The sequence below is a fragment of the Taeniopygia guttata genome, chromosome 2 (genome assembly GCF_048771995.1).
Source record: "Taeniopygia guttata chromosome 2, bTaeGut7.mat, whole genome shotgun sequence".
Classification (NCBI taxonomy): Eukaryota; Metazoa; Chordata; class Aves; order Passeriformes; family Estrildidae; genus Taeniopygia; species Taeniopygia guttata.
The window spans coordinates 73,483,894-73,507,163 of NC_133026.1; the positions used below are offsets into that span (position 1 = coordinate 73,483,894).

Genomic DNA, 23,270 nt, shown 5'->3' on the forward strand with positions numbered 1-23,270 from the left:
AGTTACCAAGTGTTGTAGTTGCCTATATATGAGAGAAACAAAAAGAAAAATAAACAACAACAAAAACAACACCCCAAAAAACTAACAAACAAAAAAAACACCAAAAAAAAAAAAAAGGAAAAGAAATTCTAACCTCCGTCAGTGAGGAGTTGCCTATTGCCTTGACAGAAGATTGAAAACTGGAGACAGACATAATGAATAACCACAATTTGGTGAAAACAGAATGACTGCATTATGAAGCTTTATCCCAGTACTGTTTATTCTGTTTTTTATCAGCTAACTGAAATGTCTAAGCTTTGTTAGAATTTGCTTTTACTACTTCTGTTGATGATGCAGCATTTAATAGCATTTTACTAGTAATTATTTCTAAAAGGCTGCTTCCCATGTCTTTTTCTGTGTATCTGAAGAAAGCATTTCAAATACTTCCTACAGTTAAAGCATAATAAAGCAAATTCAGTCTTAGTCTGGAATAGCTAGTTTTGATGATAAAGTATGTATTTAAATGTCATTCTGTACGATTTTATTGCACTATCTCTTTTCTGAATAGCTGGAAAACTAAAGATGTATTTGGAATGTAAATGTTTAAGACTTTATTCTAATGTGTTCTGAGAGGAGGGACTTTTTGAAAAGGAGGGACTTTTTGAAAATTACTGGACAGCTGTTAAAGTCAGTATTGTGATATATGACAGTCAGAAATAATGCTGTAAAATTCAGCCGTAAAATAATGCCGTTTCCACGTCAACCTCCAACAAAATGCTCTCCATCTCAAAAACAGACGAATTGGGTCCTCATGGAGGGGACCGTGTCTTTAAACCACTGCATTTTCCCACTTTTTATGGTAAAGTGGAAGGGTCCCGCTTGGATCACAACTCTATGGTCTAGTTTAGCCTCCTCTGGCTTGCTAAGCAGCATATTCCTAAAGTGTTCGCAAATGTTTTCTATAAACTTCCTGCTGGAGAGGTCACTGCCTTTTTGACATGATTCTTGGAGACCTTCTGTCACAGATTGAAATCATGCCTGTGCTAAATTGCTGTATGCATCTTATATTGCCTTATGCAAAGAGCTATCTTTCCTTCTTATGATTTAATACATTAAACACTAAATTTACCTTAGGAAGATGCAAAGAGTCATCCTGTAGATGGATGGTTTTCAACCATCCAATGTAGGGAAATAAAGCAAAAAAACCACAATGACCCCCAAACTAATTTTTGATTTTTGCTTTTTTACCAACAAATTTGACATGTGTTTTCTGCGTTCATATCTTTCTGTGATGTTGAGTAGAAAAGACTGACATGGCTGCCTTCTGGTGTCCTTCTCTACTACCCCATTCCTTTCTTTCTTGTAATATATATTTAAAAAAAGAAAACAACCCACACTTCTCCCCCATTTTAACCTATGCTTATTGCTTAAGTATTGCTCTTACGTTATCTTTCATCCTTTTATTCGATGAGCATAGATCTGTCCCACATCCTAGATGTACACTAGATGCAGTGAAATCTGTGGTCTGAGCAGTGATATCTGCAGTTTGTTGTGACAAAACTCCTGTCCCTCACCCTAAAACTTCTGATATTGTTGACTGAAATGCCATTTATGACCATAGGAACCATAATGCCTAAAGCTCTTATCACTGTTATTCAGATGTTGGAAGCAGACTGAAATCATGAGAAACCAGGCCGATACATGTGTTATAAATCCAGAATTCTGAGATACAGCCAGTCTGGTACACTGTTTCCATTCAAGAAAATTCAATCCATGGTAGTTTGTTCCTTTGGGAGAGGAAAATGTTTGCAGAACTAAGAACCTCTCTGCTTCCTGGCCCCCTCTGCATCGGGTAATGTTGCAAATTTTGTTTGGCTTTGCTAATGAAGAATGTTTTCTCATGGAGATTGTATCAAAATACATACACGTGGCATCCTGAATGGGTAGCATAGTTCCCCAAGTAATCTGTGCCTCAAAAAGCTTGAAGAGGTCAGATCGGATACAAAGAAATCAGAAGTTAAGTCTCAAACAGATGTATACAATTGTCAAAATTAGGATTTTTTAGCTGAAGAGGCAGCAAAATGAGACATTTTGAGCAAGTATGCTATATTTTTGCACTTATTTGTGTTAAATAATTTCAACCTACTTTATAAAGCTCTTTCATCCGTTATACAGATTAAATGAGATGGAACACTAGCTGGCACTTACAGTTCAGGTTGGCAAATTAAACCACAGTGCAGAGAGCTAGTGCAAAGTCCAGTAAAATCTAGTTTTAAGATCTTGGTTCCTGCTGTCTGGTTTAACCCTTGTTAGCAACACCCAAATTCTGACTTTCTTTTCCTTTGCTTCTGAACTAATTTTAAACAAATCCTATTATTTGAAGAAGGAAAGGACTTCATCTCTGTCTACTAGTTTACAGTTATCAAGGGAAACTCATCAATTTTTGCTTCTAACTACCTTCTGTTTTATTAGACAATTAAAAAAAAATCTTTTCCCCAAATAACCTATGTACCAAGTGTCTTTGCCTTGTGTGTATTCTTCAGAGAACTGAAGAACTTCCATGATGTAGCTCAGGACTATGACATTCCAAAATAAAATACCACAGCATGAAGAAAGCCGGCATTTGTCTTGAGTGTTTTGGAGGATTGGTTGGAAAAGGGGAATAATAACTGACAGGCATACCAGAAGAAGAAAACTAAGCAACTAAGCAGATTTTTTTTCCCCCAGGCTTAACTTGAGAGTTCTAGATTGGAATAAAGAGGTGTGTGTAAAAAAAAAAAAAAAAAAAAAAAAGTGATATATTGTAACATTCAAAAAATCTCCTAACATGACTATAACTTCACACTATTTGCAGGATGTCAATGGCTTCATTATACTGGTCTTTTCACCCTTTCTCCTCCATTTTGTCACATAAGTAGTGACCTAGAGTGAACATGTTTTTTAGTAGGTTACTTTATCGATGAAGATTCTTCCCCCTGCGCATCATTTGTGTTACACATAACCTGTGTCAAACATGTCAGAATTTCTTACTTGATAAAACTGTAGTTTGAAAGAAAGTGATTCATTATAGCTATGTGGCTAAATTGCTTTTGCAGAACCAATATAATAGTGTTTGAGATTTGGACTTTGAAATGCACCTTTGGTTATAACTTGCTCATTCTTTGAAGATGGTTTTTCCTGTGAAAAATCACATACTTCTTGCAAAAAGAGAATAAAAAGGAAGGAAAATAAAAATGAAATATGCATCTGGAAGTGGGAAAAAAAACCACTGAAATGTAACTACTGGTTATCCCAGCCAATGAACTGTTGTGTGTTGTGCATTATTGTGTTGCTATTAAGAGCAAGTGGGAACAGACTTTATTTCCCTAGCACCAGATATCCTGCCATTTGCTGACTTTTTTTTTGTTTGTTTGACTTAACATTTATCTCATGTTAGTCAGTTACTCATTAACTGATGTGACTGATGTTATAGTCATATGATGAAAAATTACCCCCAGATTCATTGGAATCAGAATTCTTCATAAAATAAATTTTTAAAAATCTTTTTTCCATTGATATTGGACTTTTTCAAACTAAGGCTGAATGCAGGAAATATCACACTAGGAAAATGTTTTCATATTAAGTGTGTGTACAAGAACAGGTAATTTGTCTTTGAAATAGTTGCTTGATTATTTATGAATAGACTAACAGTGTATCTCTGTGTCTGTGTGCTGGGCACCAAAAAGGTATCTATTTCTTAAAGTAGGCAAAGCATTCTTACATTCTGGCATGGCTTGTTAATATGTGAATGTACAGAAGTACAGAAGCTAAATCCATTTTGTGTGGAGCTATGAAATATTACACTAATGCATATGCAGTACATTTCTTACAAGAATAAAGAAACTATTGAAGGCTGACAAACCTGGTTATTGTAGATGTCTTTAAGATTAGCTATAATTTCAGTAGGTGGACCAGTAAAGTCCTTCTGAAGTTTATTGTTTTGTGCAGTTGGTACACAACATGTAACTTTTTAAACCAATGACTGAGACCTATACTTGGTTTTCTGTCTTTGCATTGTCACTGGATTAAGTCTTGCTGTTTTACTTTTTAGCTCTATACTTTTTCTAGAAAGCTTTTTTTTTCAGCATGTCCCAGACCTTTGAAAACTAAGAAAGACAATTGGAGCCACTTATATATTCTGAATCTAGATTCTTTGGATGTCATAATATCCTCTGTTATCTGTTAACAGGTTAAAAAACTCTCTTGCTTTTAGCCCATGTCTGGGTTAACAGTGGAAGAATTTGCTTCAACTGCTCATGAGAACTGGAGTTGGAATACAGCAAGATCTTGGTTATTTTGCTTCATCTAGGAGGAAATGTGCAATTGTGTATATGGAGTTAGACGAAAAAAAGTCACTGTATCTTGTGTGGTTCATTGAGTTTTGTAGCTCAAAAACAGCAGCAGAACATCACAGTTTTTGACTTCTGTAAAAAGGAAGTGTGGAAGACGCAGAAGCAGAAGAAGATGATTTTGTTTTGTAAAGTCAGTTTGCTATATGCAGCTTTTTCAAGTATAGAGGAGCTCAGAGAAGAAAAACAATCAAGTTTTATTTTTACTGTTAGCTCTCATCTTCTCACAGTCTAGAGTTGCCTGAATAAGATGCCACAAATCTGCAGAGATTTGCAATTCTCTTCTGAAGTTCTTGTCCACTGGATGTCCCCAGTGTTCTTGTGTCAAAAGAAAGGGGATTATTTTCTTAGGCAGTGAGTCGGTTGTAATTAGCAAGCAAATTACACTGTTTTCGTTATACAAAGGGGTAAAGATATGCTTGATTCCTCAACAGTTCTGATCAGTGGAGGGAAGGGAGACAGCAGAGATTATGTATGTCAGTGATGACAATTTTATTCCACAGTGGTTCCAGTTATTAATTGCATGGGCGTGTAATGTTAGTTCATCTCTTCCACTGCACTACTCAGCCAGTCTGCCAGCTCCTTTGGTGTTTCCATTAATTCCTTCTTCCTAGTATATGCAGTGAGAGGAAAGAAATTGAAATTTCATGTTTATCTACTTTAACCCTAACTGTTGCTAATGAGAACACGAGCAAAATCAGTTTGTAAGTATGAGGTAATTGCGTGGTCAGGACAACTGAGACAGTCTTTCCTCCTTAAATGCAGGTGTTTGCAGCTTGTCTTGGTCGTGCAAGGTGCATGTGGCTTTGATTCTTTCAGCTGGACACTGTTCTGCCCGTTAGTTTGTCACTTTGGCTTGAAAGGAGAGTTGTAATTCAAGCTGGCATATGAAGTTCTACATATTATGTCAGGCAAGAAGTCACCAAGGCATATGATGTCCTTGCTTCCAATAATAGGCATGCTATTATGACAGGTTAGTTAACATCTTCCATAAATGGAAGTATGGGTGTTTGGTTGGATAGAGTGGTGAATCGTGAGTCTCAGTCACAAAATGAACTGCAGAGATGCAGCATATTACAACCTTGGACTTGCAAGCTCACTGAGGAGTCAGAGGGGAGAGCAGACAAACTGCAAGAGTTCAGTCAGTTCTGTTTTCCTTAGGGGTAGTGTAGCGATCATGAATGAGCTGGGAGTTGAAGAAACATGCTAATTTTTTTTTTTCCTTTTTATGAGTAATTTATGATTTAAGAAGCATTGCGAATTGGAGATTGATCTTTTTCATAACCATTTACAGAGGCAAATGCTGTCTCTTTTGTGCTAGTGGTAAAAAGCTGTTCCTGATTCTTTAAGCTGGAGTGGGTTGTCCTTGTGTAGTCAGGTAGTAGCCCCTTTGACTCTTTGCCTGTGTTGTGTACAGAACTGATGTTTCTTTTTATTCTTGCAGCCTGCTCTGTTGCATGGGCTGCATCTTCTTGTTAATATTCTAAGGATTACAAATGACCTGAGGCATGAGGCCCCCTCTGCTCAGTAACCCACTCTGTGTACCATGAATTGAGTCATCATAGGAGTGTTCAGAAGATCATAGCAGCTGTTCTGAAAAAAAATTCCACCTTTATTGTCCAGGTGTTGCTGCATAGTTTCTGGCTCCACTCTGCTGGATGAGCGACAAATCGTTCCGGAGAGCCATAATTTTGAAGGTGAACATGTTAAATGAAACAGTTTTCACTGGGGTTAACCTCAAGGTACTTGTTAAAGTGAGCATGCATGATGACTACTACTTTAGCTCAGCTGAGTGGTGTAAAGGGATAAACCTACAATCTTTAGACTGTGTGTGTGAGATTTGAGGGTGCCTGCAATATGAGATTGTAGAAATAATCTAACACTTAGTTTTTCCTAGATTATCCTGTAATCCAAGTTTAGTCATGCTTTTCCTGGCTTTCTTTTGTGTTTTGGTTTCTGAATATCAAAATAAAGTGGTTTGGGTTTTTTGGTGTGATGTATATGGACTAGGTTCTTCATAGGAGGTGTTTTAATTTGGAGACAAATCTGTGAAGATATGTGAGTCCACAGAATATCTGTTCTGCTTCCTCTGCTAAACCCATGACCCAAAGTCAGTTCCAGAACCAAGGATAAAATGTTGGGAACTGCTGAAGTTCTAGAGTTCTTGAAAAGCAGAATATTTACTCACTGACTAAAACCGAGGTGATGATTAAAGAATGCTATAAAGGATAGAGGAAGGGATAAAACCATGTGATGTGAGGGAAGGCATTACTCTTCAACCTGTTTCATTGATTAGAGTATGTGAGCAGGGCACTGAGTTTGCATTGAGCTAGTGCTAACTTTTTAGGGAGCTGAGAGTAGATAGAACAGCTGAGAGCAGCAGTGGATGCTCAGGCTCTGATCTGATTGGTGCTTCTTTTTCTGGACAGAGCTTAAACAATGCAGCTGAGACATCTCCAAAGGTACTATCTTTTTTTCCTTATTTTATCATCATTTTTTATTCCAGGTGGTGACACCCTGCTTTCTTCCAAGCAGCTATGAGCTGGTAAGTATTTTTGGCACTACTGATAACCATCAGGTTTTATTAGGTTATAGGTTAGATTATTCTTGTAGTCTCCTGTAACCTCTTATTATTTCAGTACTGTGCAATCACCTTTCCTCTCTGAAGGCTTGACAAATCAAGGCACTATTTCTGAAGCTTGTTATTGTGTCCTGTCCCATGCAGGAATCCACATGTTTTATGCTTTTATTTGTGTGTTTTAAATATAAAAAATACTTCAGTAATTATTTGTTTCAACATACTGATGTCTCATGTCAGTTTGGAAGTACAAGTAGTGTAAGATTTATTTGGGACCTATTTTTTTTTTCTTCCTGGTGGAACCCATATTTAGTAAGGATAGGGAAATCTTAAGCCTTTTCTGGCTTGCAATACTGTATTTGGTTGTTTTAGCTCCAAGGGTAATATGAGTGATGCCTGGAAGATGGATTGTAACAGTTACTTATTGAACCAGCACTGGCAGCTGCTAGTGTCATTATTAGGACTAAGCAGCCAACAGATGATGCACAAGTGTCAGCCAAGAACTCTGTGTACTGTAGGTAAGTGATAGAACCACTGGCAATTAGGAATCCTACATCTCACTTCTGCCTTGCTGTGTGAATTGGCCAAGTTACTTTGTACATTTTTGTATCTTGATTCCCTGCTGGAAAAATTTTGGTAATGATGCTTACCTATCATGAACCACAGAAGTCAAAAAGTGCTTTTAAAATTATTATCATGTAAAGCAAAGCTGGAAACCAAAATCAGTAATTTCTGGTATTATGAGGAATGTGAGTATCAACTTATTGGGGGTCTCTCTTAGATTTGACCCAGTAATTTTATGAATTAACCCATATCAGAGTCTAAGGATCTTGTATAGTATCACTGCTAAAATTATAAATAGAAAAGAAACCCTTTCTTTGTAGCTCACGGTATTAGGGACATACTGGCAATTGTAGTTGCTTTCTTTTGTGTTGTGCACACAACCCAAGTATTGATTCTGAGATGGAAAACCAGTTACTTTGGTTCAAAAGAAATTTTAAATATATAGCAACCTGGGATATGTTACTAGTCATTAATAATTCTGATTGAACTTGGCTTATGTGAACTTGGTTTATGTGTACATGGGGCAATGTTGATATTGTAGTACCAACAGACTTTGTGACCTGCTGGCACATAAAGAGTGCAGATGGCATAAGTGGCCTAACCTGTTTTAGTTTACTAGCATGAATGTAGACAGAGGTGTATTCAGTCACCAAATAAACATTTACTAGTTTGGGCAAAGGGGTGGAATTCTATTTAAATGTCTTGCAGAGATATCTGTAGGTGAAATATTTTCACGACATAGTATACAATATGTTTTATTGCTGAGAGAGAGATTGAGTAATGTGGTTTGCTTTTGGTGAGAAATGTGACATTTTTATATTAGGAGTCTTTGTTCCACACAAGTAAATTTTGTCTATTTAGTGAAGAGTTCTGTTGTTCTGAAGGAGGAATAGCTGCAAGCAGTTTCTTTTACAACTGTTTTGAGTATAAAGTTTTGATAAGATCAACAATAAGTAGTTGAGAGATTTAGATAATAGGGAGGCCAACTTATATTCAAATTAAGCAAAAATTTGTGGCATGATAATTTGCTGCTGAACCATGGATTTATCCCCATTCACTCCAGCCAAGGAATTCCAACCTTTTAGTATTCACATGAATTAACAATACATATGCCTTCTTTAAATCAGTGTTGCATCTATTTAGTCAATGTAAAGGTTGCCTATATGCGCTCCTTAAACTGGCTTATAGCAAGATAGTAGTTAGACTCTCAGTTGCATATTTCATGGAAGACTGTTGAAGCCTGATGAAATTTACAGATGTTATTTTTCTTCAGAATGTGTATTTTATTGCATATTTTCTTTTGTCTGTTACCAAATGGGCCCTTCCCATTTCTTGTGAATCACATGTCATGAAGCTTTGTAATGACATCAGGAGGCTCATATATCAACTCAATGCAGCTGCAGATGCTAAAATACAAAGCAGTTCCTGTGTTCTAACACTACTTAGTTTATGGTATCATGCACATTCCTCAGAATGTGGGATGATGTTAGTCTAGCTCTGTTCATTCAATTAAAATGTTTAGCAAAGATGACATATTCTGTTGCACTTAATTTTGTTTCATGAAGAAACAATGGATTATTTGTGGGGATGGTCTGTCATTACAGAGATCTATAGGTTAACCCAAAAACTTTAAAAAAAAAAAAAAAAAAAGGGTGAGGGAGAAAAAAGTGGTGTGGTCTCTGTGTTTGTTTGTTTTTACTCTAGAGATGAGTGAGCTTATATAGTACTTCTAAAATTAAATAAAAATCAAAGATGGTAGGTATGTTTAAATGGCCTTTACTGGAATTATTTGATCTTATTTTGAAATATTGTTAGTTATTCAGCTGATAGTATTTCTTAAACTGATGTTTTTAATTTAAAAAAATGCTGACAACTTTAAGTCTTTTTCTCTAGTGCTGTCAGAATAAGAACATGTTTAGACCCTAACTGTAAAGGTCTGGAGACTTGTTTTATCTATTGCTTAAAAAATATAAAAATTAAAAGGAAAGCCAACAAAAGGGGATATTATTTTAGAGACAATTTTTAGATTCCAGGACATAGTTTAGGGTATTTTAAGATGCTTCAAAAGGATAGTAAGCTAGTCTTCTTCACTGAATTTCTTTTTTGTCCTTTATGATCTTTGAAAAGAATAAAACAAATTAACATTAATTCCTCAGAGTGCCATCACCTCTACTGCCAAATTTCTTTGAAGTAAAGAAATGTGTGAAATCCCAAACCTCTTACTTACATGAATTCTTATCTTAAAATTACTTCCTTGATGAATGGTCCTTATGACTGCATGACTTGGCAGTTTTAAGACAACGTTTAAGAAGTGATCTTCAGCACAGGAATTTATGATTGAATTTCACCCCCCCCCCCCACTTTTTTTTTCTAATTTTTTTTCCGAATGGTACCAAACAATTCTGTATAACTCTAGTCTGCCACTTAAAGATCACTTTTCATAACTAGCTCTTATAATGCAGACATATTAAATAGGCACATACCTGTAAGGTGTATTTTACCATAACAATCACTTCAAGCTGAAGTTTGTTTAGTTGTTTTGCTAAGTCTTGAGTGGATGTTTGATAATTTTGATAGAAATTGGAGAAGGGCATCAATGGTTCTGATTCACACCCCCTTGTCCTAAATTATACAAGCCTCTTTTCTGCCTGTAGAAAGAAAAATCAAAGACTTGAACATTCAGCCCCTCCTAACAAACTAAAACCTGGTTTTGAACAGTGAGTCAGACTGTGCTCTGTACTGTTTCAAAATAGGAGGAGAACAGAATAAAAGTAGTTGTGGGAGAAATAGAGATTGGTTTGCTTTGGGTTTTTTTGGGTGTGTGTGTTTTTAATTTGGTTTTTTATAAGAAGCAGGAGCATACCTTGAAAAAAATTGCTGAAAAAGTGAGTGTGAAGTTACAAAGGCTTCATTTTAATTGCCTATCTAATTTTTTACTTGAAATCCGTGGTAGTTTATATGTACACCTACATACATTAAACCTAGTGCCAATATTTTCTCAAAAAAAAATTTAAAACTATGAACTGAAAATTCATCTTGATACATAAAGGTTAAACCAAACTCCCAGCTATGTATGGGTAAAGTGAGGAAGAGAACAGGAAAGTTTAAGAAAATTCAATACTCTTAACAATGTTTGAAAGAATGCTTGTCCCCTGTTGCAAAAGAACCCTCTCCTTCCTTTTTTTTGGTGCTGTTGTTTTCATGCTCTCTGGAAGCTTTGTATAAGAAAGATCAGTGAATATGAAAAAATGAATTTTTATCCCTACTGCATTCACTTTTAAACATGTGTTTTGAGAAAAACAATGTGAGACAATCTACTGTTCCCATGGAACACAGTCAGTCTGTTTTTAATGTGGGCGTGCAAGAGATTTTTTAAGAAATGGGAAGTTGAATAACTGTAATATTGGGAAGGTCTGTGCATGTAGATGAAGGATTGCATTCTCCAATTTCATTTTAAGTGGGGCCTCATTACTAGAAGATGTAATATGTTAATTTGCGTTAGTCAGGCATTACCTTCAAACACAGTGGAGTATGATGACAGTAACTAAACTAAGCTAGAAACTAACATATACAGTGATTTTGCTCTGCCACCTCTGAGTTTGGTTTCTGGCTTACATCAGTAAAAGCTTTTGTGAAAAATTTATGAAGTGGGTTTGGTTTGTAATTAATGTCTGTGGCTAATTAGTTCTCATGTTTTCCTGCCTTTCTTCTTCCAAAAAATAGTGTGGAAAGCTTATGGAAAACTAGGAACATGCCCAGCTTTATTTAGGGAAACTTCCTTTTTTTTCTCTATAGGCTACATTCAAACTTTAGCTCACAGGACCTGTGAGATGCATGCAAAACAAGCATTATATGCATATTCAGGCATGATTTGGTGAAGGTGAAGGACGTGCCAAATCTACCAGACTTTCCCATTGATTTGAACTTTCCTGGCTCATTCCAAGACTTTCACCAGAGCAATTCTTATGGGAATGCTGCAGGCTATAGCTGCCCGTCTCATGCCTGTGCCTGTGCATCATGGGAGGGCAAACACAACAGCCTTGTTCTGTTCTCTGGTTTGTTTGCAAAGGGTGGGAATATTCAGTGGAGGTTTGTATCTGTCTGTTCAGTTCCTGCTCTGTCACCATCCAGAATCGTAGTGCTCATGTCTCCATGAAAATAGTGGGCTTTGGATAAGTGTTTAAGGAGGAATGTTTCTTCGCTTCTGGTTCATACAGCTTTCCTGAACTCACAAGGAGGCAAAGGTGCCTTGAAACTTTTTGAAACTTTTTCTTAAAACTCTTGCTGTTCAGTTTTTCTTTATTAAATTTTGACTTGTGCTTTTATCTTCCTTTTCTTTTTTTTTCTTTCAGCTTCTTAAAAAGATTTTCCTAATTTTCTCAATTTCTTGATTTGTAGCCATAGATATGCAGAAGAACAGACTAATGAGACCCTTTTTTGACAAAATCTGTGACCTGATGCCTGAATTGAAATACTTGATGTGACTGTGTTTTAAATGTTTTTGGATTTCAGTTCTTCAGAAGTGGGCTGGTGTGGGCCTCTTTATAATGCATTTCTATGAAGTTTGTTTTTTAGTTTTAGATTTCAAGTGCTTACCAGAGTAAGGCCATACTCTTCAGAGACATGCAGAGTTGAGGTTCCAAAGTGCTGTTTTAAGTGTAGTCAGTGCCTTTTTCTTAAATGTCTCTGACTTAGAGACATAAGAGCACAGAAAATAAAACTGCATGAATTGGCTACCCCAGTCCCTCAAATTAATGAAATGCAGTGATCCTGGATTGAGTTGTGCAAGGCACAATCAATTCAAAAGCTAGTCATTGCATTTGCCAGGAGAGAGGGCTGACATTGTTTCTAGGAATATTAGAGGATTTCATGATTTAATAGTAATTCAAATATGAAGTTTTGTTATAATACAGTATGTTCAGTTCCAGGCATTCATCCAAAATGAAATGAAAAATAGGCTTTCTTTGAACAATCGACAGAAATGGAATCAGCAAGAGGGAAAGGTTTGGTAGTTTCCAGAGCCAAGTTCGCTTGCTTGTTTATTTCTCCAAATTGACTTCAAACCTTTCTACTGAGTGTAGTACTTTTTCAAGGCAGAAGCATCTGCTTTTCAGAAGTGTAACACTAATTACTATAGTAGATTAATCCAGAAGCATGATGTTCTTTGAAGGTATAGCATATTTCTTTCTGCCTTCCCAGCTTTCTTTTTCTAAAGCAAAATTATCCATGTTTCAGATTCCTCGGTATCGATAGTTTTTAAATGGCATAGAAATTTTTCTTTTATGTTTGACTTCACTAAAAAGCAAATGGGCTTGCATATGTTTAGCTTGACAGCTCACACTGGAAAAGGGAAATACCCACTACAGGGTGTATTTTTTTCTGCTTATCTGCATAATTTTCTGTTCTTTCATAGCTTATTCTGAGAGTGACAGATCTTATGTCCCTTGTAAAGATGGCTCTGGTTAATATTTGAAAATGCTTTTTCAACACAGGAATGTGTGAAAGGAGAGGACAGTACTAATGCCATCACTATAAGGGAATGCTAGCCAAATACTGAAATAATAAATGACTGTGGCATTAGTTATTGCAATGTAATTGAGGACTGCCACTTGTCTTTCAAAAGGAAAAGACAAATCTTTAGTGTTAATTTAAAAATCAGTTTTTGTTATGGTCAGAATTCATTGTAATAAGCACAATGAATCATGTATCTATGTGGATAATCCTTCTCTTCAGATAGAACTATGAAGCAAGTGTGATATTTTAGGTAATATTCTGATGTTTGGTCTGACTGCTATATAATGGTGGATTCTGTTTGTTTATTGCTTAACTAAACTTCAGCCTCTGGCATTCCATTTAATTTTAGTTCTCTGTCATGTCAGAAATCATACTTGTTTCTTTTAATTTAGATTTTTCACATTAGTGCAAAAATTTAGTACTTGCTCGTAAGTAAAATGGTGTGGCAGAAGTGTTACATGTGAACTTGCTTTTGATTGTTCTCATTTAATGTCATTAAATGTTGGAGTCAAACATCAGGCCAGTTCCTTGTAGAAATGTCACAACACCACCTGGTAGATTTTGAGGGTGGAAAGGGGGAATTAATTGGGTTTTGGATGTCCTTGAAGTGCAATCCAAATGAGAAGTGTTCAGGGTAAGGTAGCCCTACTGATGAGTGAAACAAAATTAACAAAGGTGAAGAAACTATAAGTGGTGTCGTTTTATCTTTTGCTGTAATGACTTCATTTTTCCTCCAGAGAGGCTGTTTTTAGGGAGTCATTGTCAAAAATCTGTGATGGTTTTCTTCAGTAATGGTTGAAGAGAGAGGTCGGATTGGTTTTGGAATTATTTTAGCTAGTTCCATGTAAAAGTGGTTTTTATTTATAACTGTGTCAATCTAATCTCCTTTGAACTGTCTTTATTGGGGGGTGACAAGGATGTTTTGTTGTGTTTGATACTGAAATGCTATGATCGGTGAGGTGCAGAGGTAGAACCATTGAATCGCAGAATAGTTTGGTTGGAAGGGACCTTAAAAGATTGTCTACTATTAACTCCCCTGCCATGGGCATGGACACCTTGCATTAGACCAGATTGCTCAGAGCCTCATCCAGCTTGGCATTGAACTCTTCCAGGGATGGGTAGCCACAGCTTCTCTATCTGTTCCAGTGCCTCACAGTAAAGAATTTCTTCCTAATATCTAATCTGAAACTACCCTCCTTCAGTTAAAGCCATTCCCCCATGTCCTATCACTACATACAGTTGTTAAAAGTCCCTCTCCACTTTCCTTGTAGGCCACCTTTAAGTACTAGAAGGCTGCTTTAAGGTCTCTCTGGAGTCTTTTCTTCTGCAGTCTAAACAACCCTGTCTCCTTTACCCTGTTTTTATAGGAGAGGTGATCATCTTCATAGCCCTCCTCTGGATCCTGCTCCACTGGGTCCACATCTTTCTTTTATTGGGGCCCCCAGAACTGGATGCAGCACTGCAGGGTTCTCACAAGAGCAGAGGGGCAATCTGCCTTGACCTGCTGATCATGCTGCTTTTGATACAGGCCAGGATATGGTTGTCATTCTGAGCTGGAAGCATGTTTCTTGAGACATATCAAGCTTCTTGTTCATCAACACCGCCAAGTTCTTCTTCCCATAGTTGCTCTTGATCCATTCTTGGCCCAGACTGTATTTATGCTTGGGATCGTCTCAACAGGACTTCGGGTTTGCCCTTGTTGAACTTCATGAAGTTCACACAGGCCCACCTTTCAAGCCTGTCTAGGTCCCTGTGCATGGCATTTTTTCTCTCCAACATGCCCATGACATCACACAACTTGGTGTTGACAAAGTTGCTGAGGGTGCACTTGATCCCTCTCCATGTCACTGACAAAGATGTTGCAGTGCCAGTCTCAATAGCTACCTAAGGAATGCCTCTGGTCTCCACTTGGACATTAAGCTATGGTCCAAATGGTCCATCTGTGAAATCTATGTCTCTCCAATTTAACGACAGGGGTGTTGGGTGGGACAGTGTCAAATTCAATGCACAGGACCAGGTAGATGATATCAATCACTCGTCCCTCATCTGCCAGTTCTTGTAATGCTGTCACAGAATAACACCAAATTTGTCTGGCAAGATTTGCCATTAGTGAAGCCATGTTGGTCATAACCTTGTTTTCCATGTGCCTTAGCTTAGTTCCCAGAAGGAACTGCTCCATGATCTTGCCAGGCACTGAGGTGAGACTGACTGGTTTGTAGTTTCCTGGGTCTTCCTTATTTCCCTTTATAAAAATGGGGTTTATGTTTCATTTTCTTCCAGTCAGTTGAAGCTTCAGTGGAATGCTACAACTTCTCAATTGTGATGGATAGTAACTTAGCCACTTCCGGTTCTCTCAGGACCCATGGATGTTTCTCATCATGTCCCATGGACCTGTGCTCCTTCAGGTCCCTTAAATGGCCTTGGATCTTGTGGTCTCCTGCAGCAGACAGTTCTTCATTTTTCCAATCCCTGCCTTTACCTTCATTGAGTACCTAAGCCTTTTCCATGTCCTAGGTAACCAGGTCTCCCATATTCTTCCTGAGAAAATGCACATTTTCCATAGTTTCCTCACCAGTATACCTATGGAAACTTACTTTTAATGCCCTTGGCCAGATTTAATTGTGTCAGTTCCTTGGCTGCTTAGACAATTTTTCTGTTTTTTTTAGTCTCTAGCTTCACCTTTTAGAGCGTACCTTTTTGTATTTGAGTTTGTTCAGATGCAACTTGTTCATCCATGCAGACCTCTTAAAATTTATGCCAAATTTCGTCTTGGTAAGAATGCATTTCTCTTGAGCCAGGACGAGACGATCCTTGAATTTCATCCAGCTTTCTTGAGCCCCTTTTCCCTCCAGGGCTTTAAGCCCATGGCATTCTACCAAGGAGATCCCTGAAGAGCGCCAAGTCTTCTCTCCTGAATTCCAGGGTAGTGAGCTTGTGTTATTATGGTGTTCAATATCTTATATTGAATTTAAATATAATGACTACACATGGGGCTAATGAAATGTGATAGGCATCAAATCTTCTGTTGTCTCTGATTTCTAGTGTTACATCTGGAAAATAATTCTCTTAATACACATCACAGTTTCCCCATGTAAACCTCCTCTTTCACATAGTATTAGAAAAAAACACACCAAAAATGATGTGTTTTAATATTTGGTGATGTTTTCCATGTGATATATCAGACCTTTTGCCTATGGCAGTATGTCTTCCAAATGGAAGAGAACTCAGAAACTGGAAGCAGCAGCCATGAGATGAATAGGGAAGGAGAGAAGGGAGGAACTTTCACAGTTTTGTTACAGAGATTGTATAATTGGTTTGAATGTTCTTTTTTTTTTTAAATAACTTTTTTCCACTAGGACATCTCATGGATTTATGTGTCATCTCTTCCTTTTTATTTTTCTTTAGGACTTAAAACCAGAAAGATTTATAGTTGACACAGCTATCTCTTAGAGTGGTTAGAATGGTCACCCCATGTCAGTGTAGTAAATAATGTTCAAGTTTCAAAGGAAGTGTCAAGCCTTCACTAAAACTTTAGGAATTTGAAATTTAAGTCTTCAATTTCAATGAGGCTGATAGTCTTGGTTAACATGTTTAGCTTGGATATTAGAATATACTTTCAAATCCCCTCTTCATATGTGTTCAGTCAGAGACTTTAAGCCGGTTTATCCACATCTCTGACAAAGGTACCACAGAAGTTAGCTAGTCAAGGAGTTTATTTGTAATTTTAGTCCTAGAGCTGATGAATAGGCAGCAGGAATAGCAATATTTGACTTGGGGGCAACAATTTTAAAGCTGTGAAGGGAGCATATGAATGCTTGAGTGTAGTCTCTTATTACATACAGTGTACAGACACTCCGTGTGTATACAAATGCATCTGTTTACCTGGGATGGTTCTTTCAGCACAGCTCATTTCAGCAGTCTTTCCCTTAAATCAGAAGAAAAAGGAAACTGTAATCCTGCACTGAGATAGTTATGTCAAGCCCTGTGCTTTTAGCATTCTGTGTTTCCTCTCGGTACAGGAGAGCGCTATTGCGTCTAGTAGCGTGAGAGAATATGAGACATTTCAGTAGAAGCTTGACAAACTGGAGAACAAATTCAAAACATTAAAAAAGAAAGAGAAGAAGAGCTTCTTGCTTCTTATTCCGTATTCCACTTTACAGCTATCCTAGGAAACTTACACCAATCCAATGCCAGACTGAGAAATACATGGACAAACCCCCTTTTAATTGGCACACATTTAGGTGTAAAGCCTCATTTATGTCTCAGTATGCAATTACACAAATAGGCTTGTTGTGGAAGAGTGGGTGCTGAGTTCAAATTATGTATGAACTTTCTTGTGAAGGGCCAAAGTGGGCCGTGTGTTTTCTCAAGTGCTCTGCTCGTGTACCTCATGAAGTCTCTTTATATAGAGATTTCCAAGTGAATGCAAAAATTGTATTTTGTGTGTTTTTCTTTTTTAGATTTGAGTCTGTGTATTTCTCCTAGGTAGCAGTGGATGTGCTAAGACTGAAATAATGGTAACTAAAGTTACAGTTATACAGTTGTTTGTCCTATATATCACCTTTAATCTGCTGATAAGAACCTGGAAGTTTCAAACAATAGGGTTCGTGGGTTGAGTTAACAGCACTAATCAGTCTATATGTTAGTTCATCTGACTAACAGATTTGTATTTTCAACACTGTGGAGATTTGATAGCTGATAAGGTAAATCAAGCTTTTAAGTAATAAAATCAAACAAATGCAAAGCCTGTTCTCATGGATTAACTGTGAACCAGTCTCACATTGTAAGCATTATAGTTTATGTAGGATGTATGCCTAGGTAAACTGTGTGTGGTTCATTTAACTAAGCAAGGTTTTGAAGGTGTTGGAATTTATACATGCTGAAAGCCTATATTTCTTTCCTGTTGAGATTTGTAACTGGAGTGTGTCTGGACTTCAGTGAGCAAAAAAAGTTGACAGTTATGAAACTACTTCTCTCGTTCAAAACATCTTTCCCACAGTAGGATTGAGAGGCCAATTTTTAGTTGTACCACTGTTGATATTAGACTTTTTATAGTAATGGATTGGCTCTTTCCTGTTAAAATGTTTGTTTTAAGCCTCCATTGATACAATTTAGCATGTTTTAAAGCCTTGATAAGATTTTTTTGTACCATACTTACAGAAAATTCTCAGCAGTTTACTTCATTGATGTCCACTCAAGTGTCTGTTTTAATGGAAAAGCATAAAATGAGAGATTGGGTAAAAATACAAAATAGAATAAGTGGTTAGCAATGTCCATCTCCATAGATATTGTACCTCGGAATAAACACTCTCACTAGCTGAGTACTGTCATATAGACCTGAATGTGCAGGACAATAATGCAAAACGAAATAATTTTCCATATCTGTTTGGAAGGTCGTTAGCTTATTAATACTGTGGAATGAATATGTACTTCTGAAAGATTTTTTTTTTGTGTATGTGTATGAATGCATGTATATGCCATTAGGAGGGGATTTCTTAGAACGTACTTAAGCTATCTGGAGAATTAAAGTAGCTTGTGTTAACTTTTCTCCTTTTGCAGTCTAGTAACTCTGAGATGGTTAAAAATCATGTAACCAAAAGTGTAAGTTATTTATTTTATTTATTCTTTTTTCTTTTACTTGACCCGATTTATTTTCCTCCTTGTGCCTGCTTATTTGTATCGCATCTTCATGAAGCATTTGTTGCTAGCTGTTTTCAAAGTACGCACTTTGGTTTTTGTACTGTGTGCAATTAGCTTCTGATAGGACCATTAGTGTTTTTTTCCACCACTGAGTTTTTACGGAAACAATGAAATGAACTCTGCATACCTTGTTTTTAAAATCAAACAGGGGAGAAGTAAAGGGAAATATTATAGTCTTCATAGACTGAATTGTATTCAGAGGCATTCAGAAAGTCAGGAGATTTCTTTTTTCAGCAAGGATAATATTAATTCTTGTAGTGTATTCAATATGAAATTGATATTTTAGCTTATATTTGTTCCAGTTGCTATGCCATGTTATTTAAAAAACAAATTAGGTGCCACTTCCAAACCCTTCATTACTATGGCTGTAGTACTCCTGGTAAAAGTAGTATTAATGACATTTATTGAAGTACAGTAGAACCCAGATGTCAAGTTGATGTAGAAATTTCTGCAAATAGGAAGTACAGCTCATTTCAATACTAACAGCACTTATAAGTATACTTTTAGCACAATTTCTGTAAAATAAGTAAGACAAAAAAGTAAACGTTTTAAAGTTCTTTGGAGTTACCTTTTTAGAGAGATGTCAAATATTGTAGATTTCTAAATAAATCATGGGAGATGCCTATAGTTAACTATCTACTAGTAGGCAACTGTGATGCAGGTGTTTGATTCGCCACTGTGAAAATGAGGCTAAAATTTAAAAAGGGACAGAAAAAAGGACTTGCAAGATGCACATGGTCTTCACCGATGTATTGTTCAATTTCAGACCAGCTCTCTATTGCAATAAATGAACATCTGTTTCACAGTGTTAGTCCTGTGTGCATTGCAATTATTTTGTGATGCTGTTCATGGTTCAGTGCTGCAGGCTTCTGCTGCTGCCACTCTGTGCAGGGCATGAAGAGTTCTGATCCCGGACTACCTATGTAAACAGGAGATTTTCAAAGAGGTTACGTTTGTATTAGCAGCATTTCCCTTGGCTGACAATAAATGTTTTTCTACAACCGAGGGTATCTCTGTGTTGGATCCATGCTATTATCTACTCTATTTCAGTAAAATTAGAATTATTTCTAATTGCTAGAATGTATTTGATATTGAGACCAGCTAAAATGTCTAGTGACATGATTGTTTCTCCTTTCAGTTCACTGTTCTCCTCCTTAACTAGACAAATAGAATAAAATTAAAAAATCAGAAAAGAGCAGACCTCTTAGTTATTTGCATATGAATAATTGGGTTTGACAGCTGTTTATAGTGAAACAAACATGAAGCAAAATAATGAGATCACTCTCTGATCTAGTTGGTAGTTGGAAGTTTTTAGCATCTTTGTATTACATATGAATACTTCAGAGGGTTTCCTGTTTTAACTGGTTGTTACATAAGCCAAGATTCTTGGCTTTTTTTTTTCTGTACATGTAATACTTTGTGCACAGCCATTTTGAATGCAGCCTTGATAGCAAGCAATGTTTTTTCAGCTGTGCCTTTTGTCTTATTGCATTCTGCATTGATTATTATGTGACCATCAGCAAACTTCCTGATATTGTCAGTAGTTACTTTCTTTGAACCAGTATATTCCAAACGCAAAGGTTGACATGGACTGACATGCAGAAGAAAGGTCCAATATGAAACACAGATATCTATTTGGAAAAGAGAGGAGGTGTAAAGCTACAGGGCTGGGTGATTCATAGAACGCTGTCCCCAGATGGTGGGGCTGGATGCAGCCATGAGATGAGGCTTGGCTGAGGCTTTTGCGAGTCTTGTTCTGTGACTCCAGCACACATCCCATCTGTGTGGTGCTAACGGGAGGTGCATCTTTCTCTTCCTTCTAACTTTGTGCCATGCTACTTGTTTTTTTTTTTTTTTTATTAACTAAACTGGAAGAAACTGCTTTAACTGTTTCTTGTCTCTGGGATTGCTTCTTTCTCTCTCTCCTTTGCATATTATTTCATGGCATCTGGTCCAGGAAAGAAAAACTCTCTTGCTTTTTTTCTGGCAATGTGTCTGCTAATGGGATATTTCTAGTGTCAGCACTTACTGGTTTATAGGAAAGCTGTGCGAACATCAGGCGAAACAGTTTTACCTCGGCTGTGATGCTACCTAGAATTCAAAATTTTGTTACCTTTATTCTAGTGTTCAGGGTAACTCTGAGGCATGGATAGCACATTCTTACTTGGGAAATCAAAAGTGCACTTTCTTACATTTAAAGGACTTCCTCATGGAATGTTATTTTATGCTTAATGTTAGCATATTTAAAACAAATAAATTGAACTTCCTGTTTCAGCTAAAGGCTAGCAGAAATGATTCTGTCACTTTCTATTCAAGAATTGTGTGCACATAATCTTCTGTTTAGGTGCTCTAAATTTGTGGTGAAAGTTTTACTTCATTTTTGATCACTTGCATCTTAACTAGGTCTGAGAAAAACTCAGGAGATCTACTCTGAAGCTTTTCCCTCTGCTGCCACCTTTTTTTTTATTTTCGTACTCTGCGCATAACTATCTCTTTAGAGGAAATAGAGCACATACATACAAAAACTTTGTGTTAGCTGCTACTTTGTCATGCCATACAGAGCATCACAATGTGGTAGGTGTGAATTAATGTAGAAACCTTTACACTCTGCTGTGTTTGTTGTACTTAATTACATTGCCTGCGAATAGTACTCATTCAGGAAACTGTTTCAAAGTTTAGCATAATTATGAAACTATGCTACAGATGGTGCTGGAGCACATACATTATTTTAGTCAGTTGAGGCAAGCTCCTTTCCTAATACTTAAAGTAGTAATACTTACATATGGATATACTTATTTTCCCCATAGATGTGTAGAGGAGCACAGTCACTTGAATGTTGACACAACTCTGATTCACCCAGGCAGGTGTGCAAAAGACAATAGTGATGATTAGGGCTAGGTGCTAACCTCACAAAGTTTTGTGTGAACTCCTATTCTTGAGGTATTGTAGAACTAAGGCTTCAAGAAATAAGATTTTCTAAATGTAAGCATGTATAAGTGTAAAATTTTACAATAACTAAGACACAATTATACCTCATTCTCACATGAATAATGACTTTGCATGCATTCAGTATTTTCTTCTAAAGGGTCCTTAGTAGCAGAAATGTGCTATGTGCCTTCTCTCTGTTAGCCCAACTGTAAAAGGAGCTTTCAGGCCATAAGCAGGGCTGTTTTCTTAAATCTAAGTAAGTTGGAAGATAATCTTTCTGCCCTGGTTAGTTCCTTCTTGCCCTGGCAGACTGGTAGGTAGAACTCTATATCCAAGGGCCCAACACATTTTTTTAAAATTGAGGTGGACTACAAAGCCCCACAGTGAACTTGTTTGGGGAGCCTGGCAGTTTTGGCTGAAATGTTGTAGGAAAGAATCATGGGAGCAGTTTGCCAGCTACTAAGAGACAGAGAGAAAGCAAACTGGGATTTATAAATTGTGTCAACACTACCATTTGCAAAGGTCACATCTGTCTGGATTCCCCTGTTACACTGCACAGGGGAACAGATCAGGATTTTGATGGACCACAGTATACAAAACTAAATTTGCTCACAAACAAATAGCTGCTTGTAGTAGAAATAACTCTCTTGTGTGGAGTCAACTAAAACAATATTTTTAATTAATATTTAATACTTACTACAGGAATTGATACACAATAGCATAGAGAGAGTTGTATTTACAAAGCACGAATACTTTCTGCATTTGGAATCATTCTAAAGCCAGAAGCCAAAAGATTATGCAAATTCTGGTTCTCATCCAAAACATTCAAGCATATTTCACTGTATCAGTAGGAATTATTATGGTGAGCAGTCCAATGATCAGTGTAGTTCATCGTCCTCTCTTTTTCTGCAGTATGCTGGAGTGTATAGAACTGTTACACTGTGCCTTGGAATAGGTTGGAGAATTTCTTCTGATTCCTGTCCATGGCTTGAGGAATGAAAATACATCACAGATCTGGTTCAAATGCATTCAGGTATCCTGCTGATGAGTTCCTCTGTTTGTATTTTTATTTATGCTGTTTAAATGGTGAACAATCACACAGAAAAAAGTTTCATAAGATGATTAAAATCTGTGTAAAGCTCATGTAATTTTATGTAGATTAGCTAATCAAAACCTCTGTTGCTTATAGCAGCATTAAAAATAGGCACAAATAAAATACTTATATCTGAAGTAGTTATATGTCATTCTTCCAAAATGTCCTGATACATTTAAGCCACAGATTTGTCATTGATTGTCATTTCAGATAGTTGTAGTTTCTACTCATCAATCCTTATGCTTATTAATACTTTCATTCAAAAGCGAACCCAGGAGAGGAACAGATGAGGTGCATGAATGCATACTGGATCTTGTGGCTCTGAGTTTGCAGCAACGCAGTTCCTCAAAGGAACATATGTTGATATACAGCTGACTCAGCTGTTTAGAACAACCCAGTCCTTGAAACCAGATTTTCTTATATTCTGCTGAGATAATTTTTAAGCAGATACTATATCATTCTAATAATACTATTGTATTGTAGTTCAGTGCCAGCAGCAGGGTCTTAGGAAAGGCAGCTGCTTGAT

General features: G+C 36.9%; 1 protein-coding gene across 15 annotated transcripts in view; it reads left to right on the forward strand.

Annotated features, from left to right (window-relative positions):
- The window catches only part of TNS3 (tensin 3), a 204,411-nt gene that overhangs the window by 54,505 nt on the left and 126,636 nt on the right, over positions 1-23,270 (forward strand). For 5 of the 15 annotated variants that reach the window (XM_072924225.1, XM_072924226.1, XM_072924239.1 and 2 more), the window contains one exon: positions 6,874-6,912. The exons of 4 other annotated variants lie outside the window; for them this stretch is intronic. In XM_072924225.1, coding sequence (XP_072780326.1) covers positions 6,874-6,912 — 39 coding nt within the window. Of the gene's footprint in view, positions 1-5,990; positions 6,065-6,873; positions 6,913-11,626; positions 11,754-22,663; positions 22,685-23,270 lie in introns of those variants that run through there. 6 more of the 15 variants (XM_072924231.1, XM_072924229.1, XM_072924232.1 and 3 more) reach the window with 3 other exon arrangements.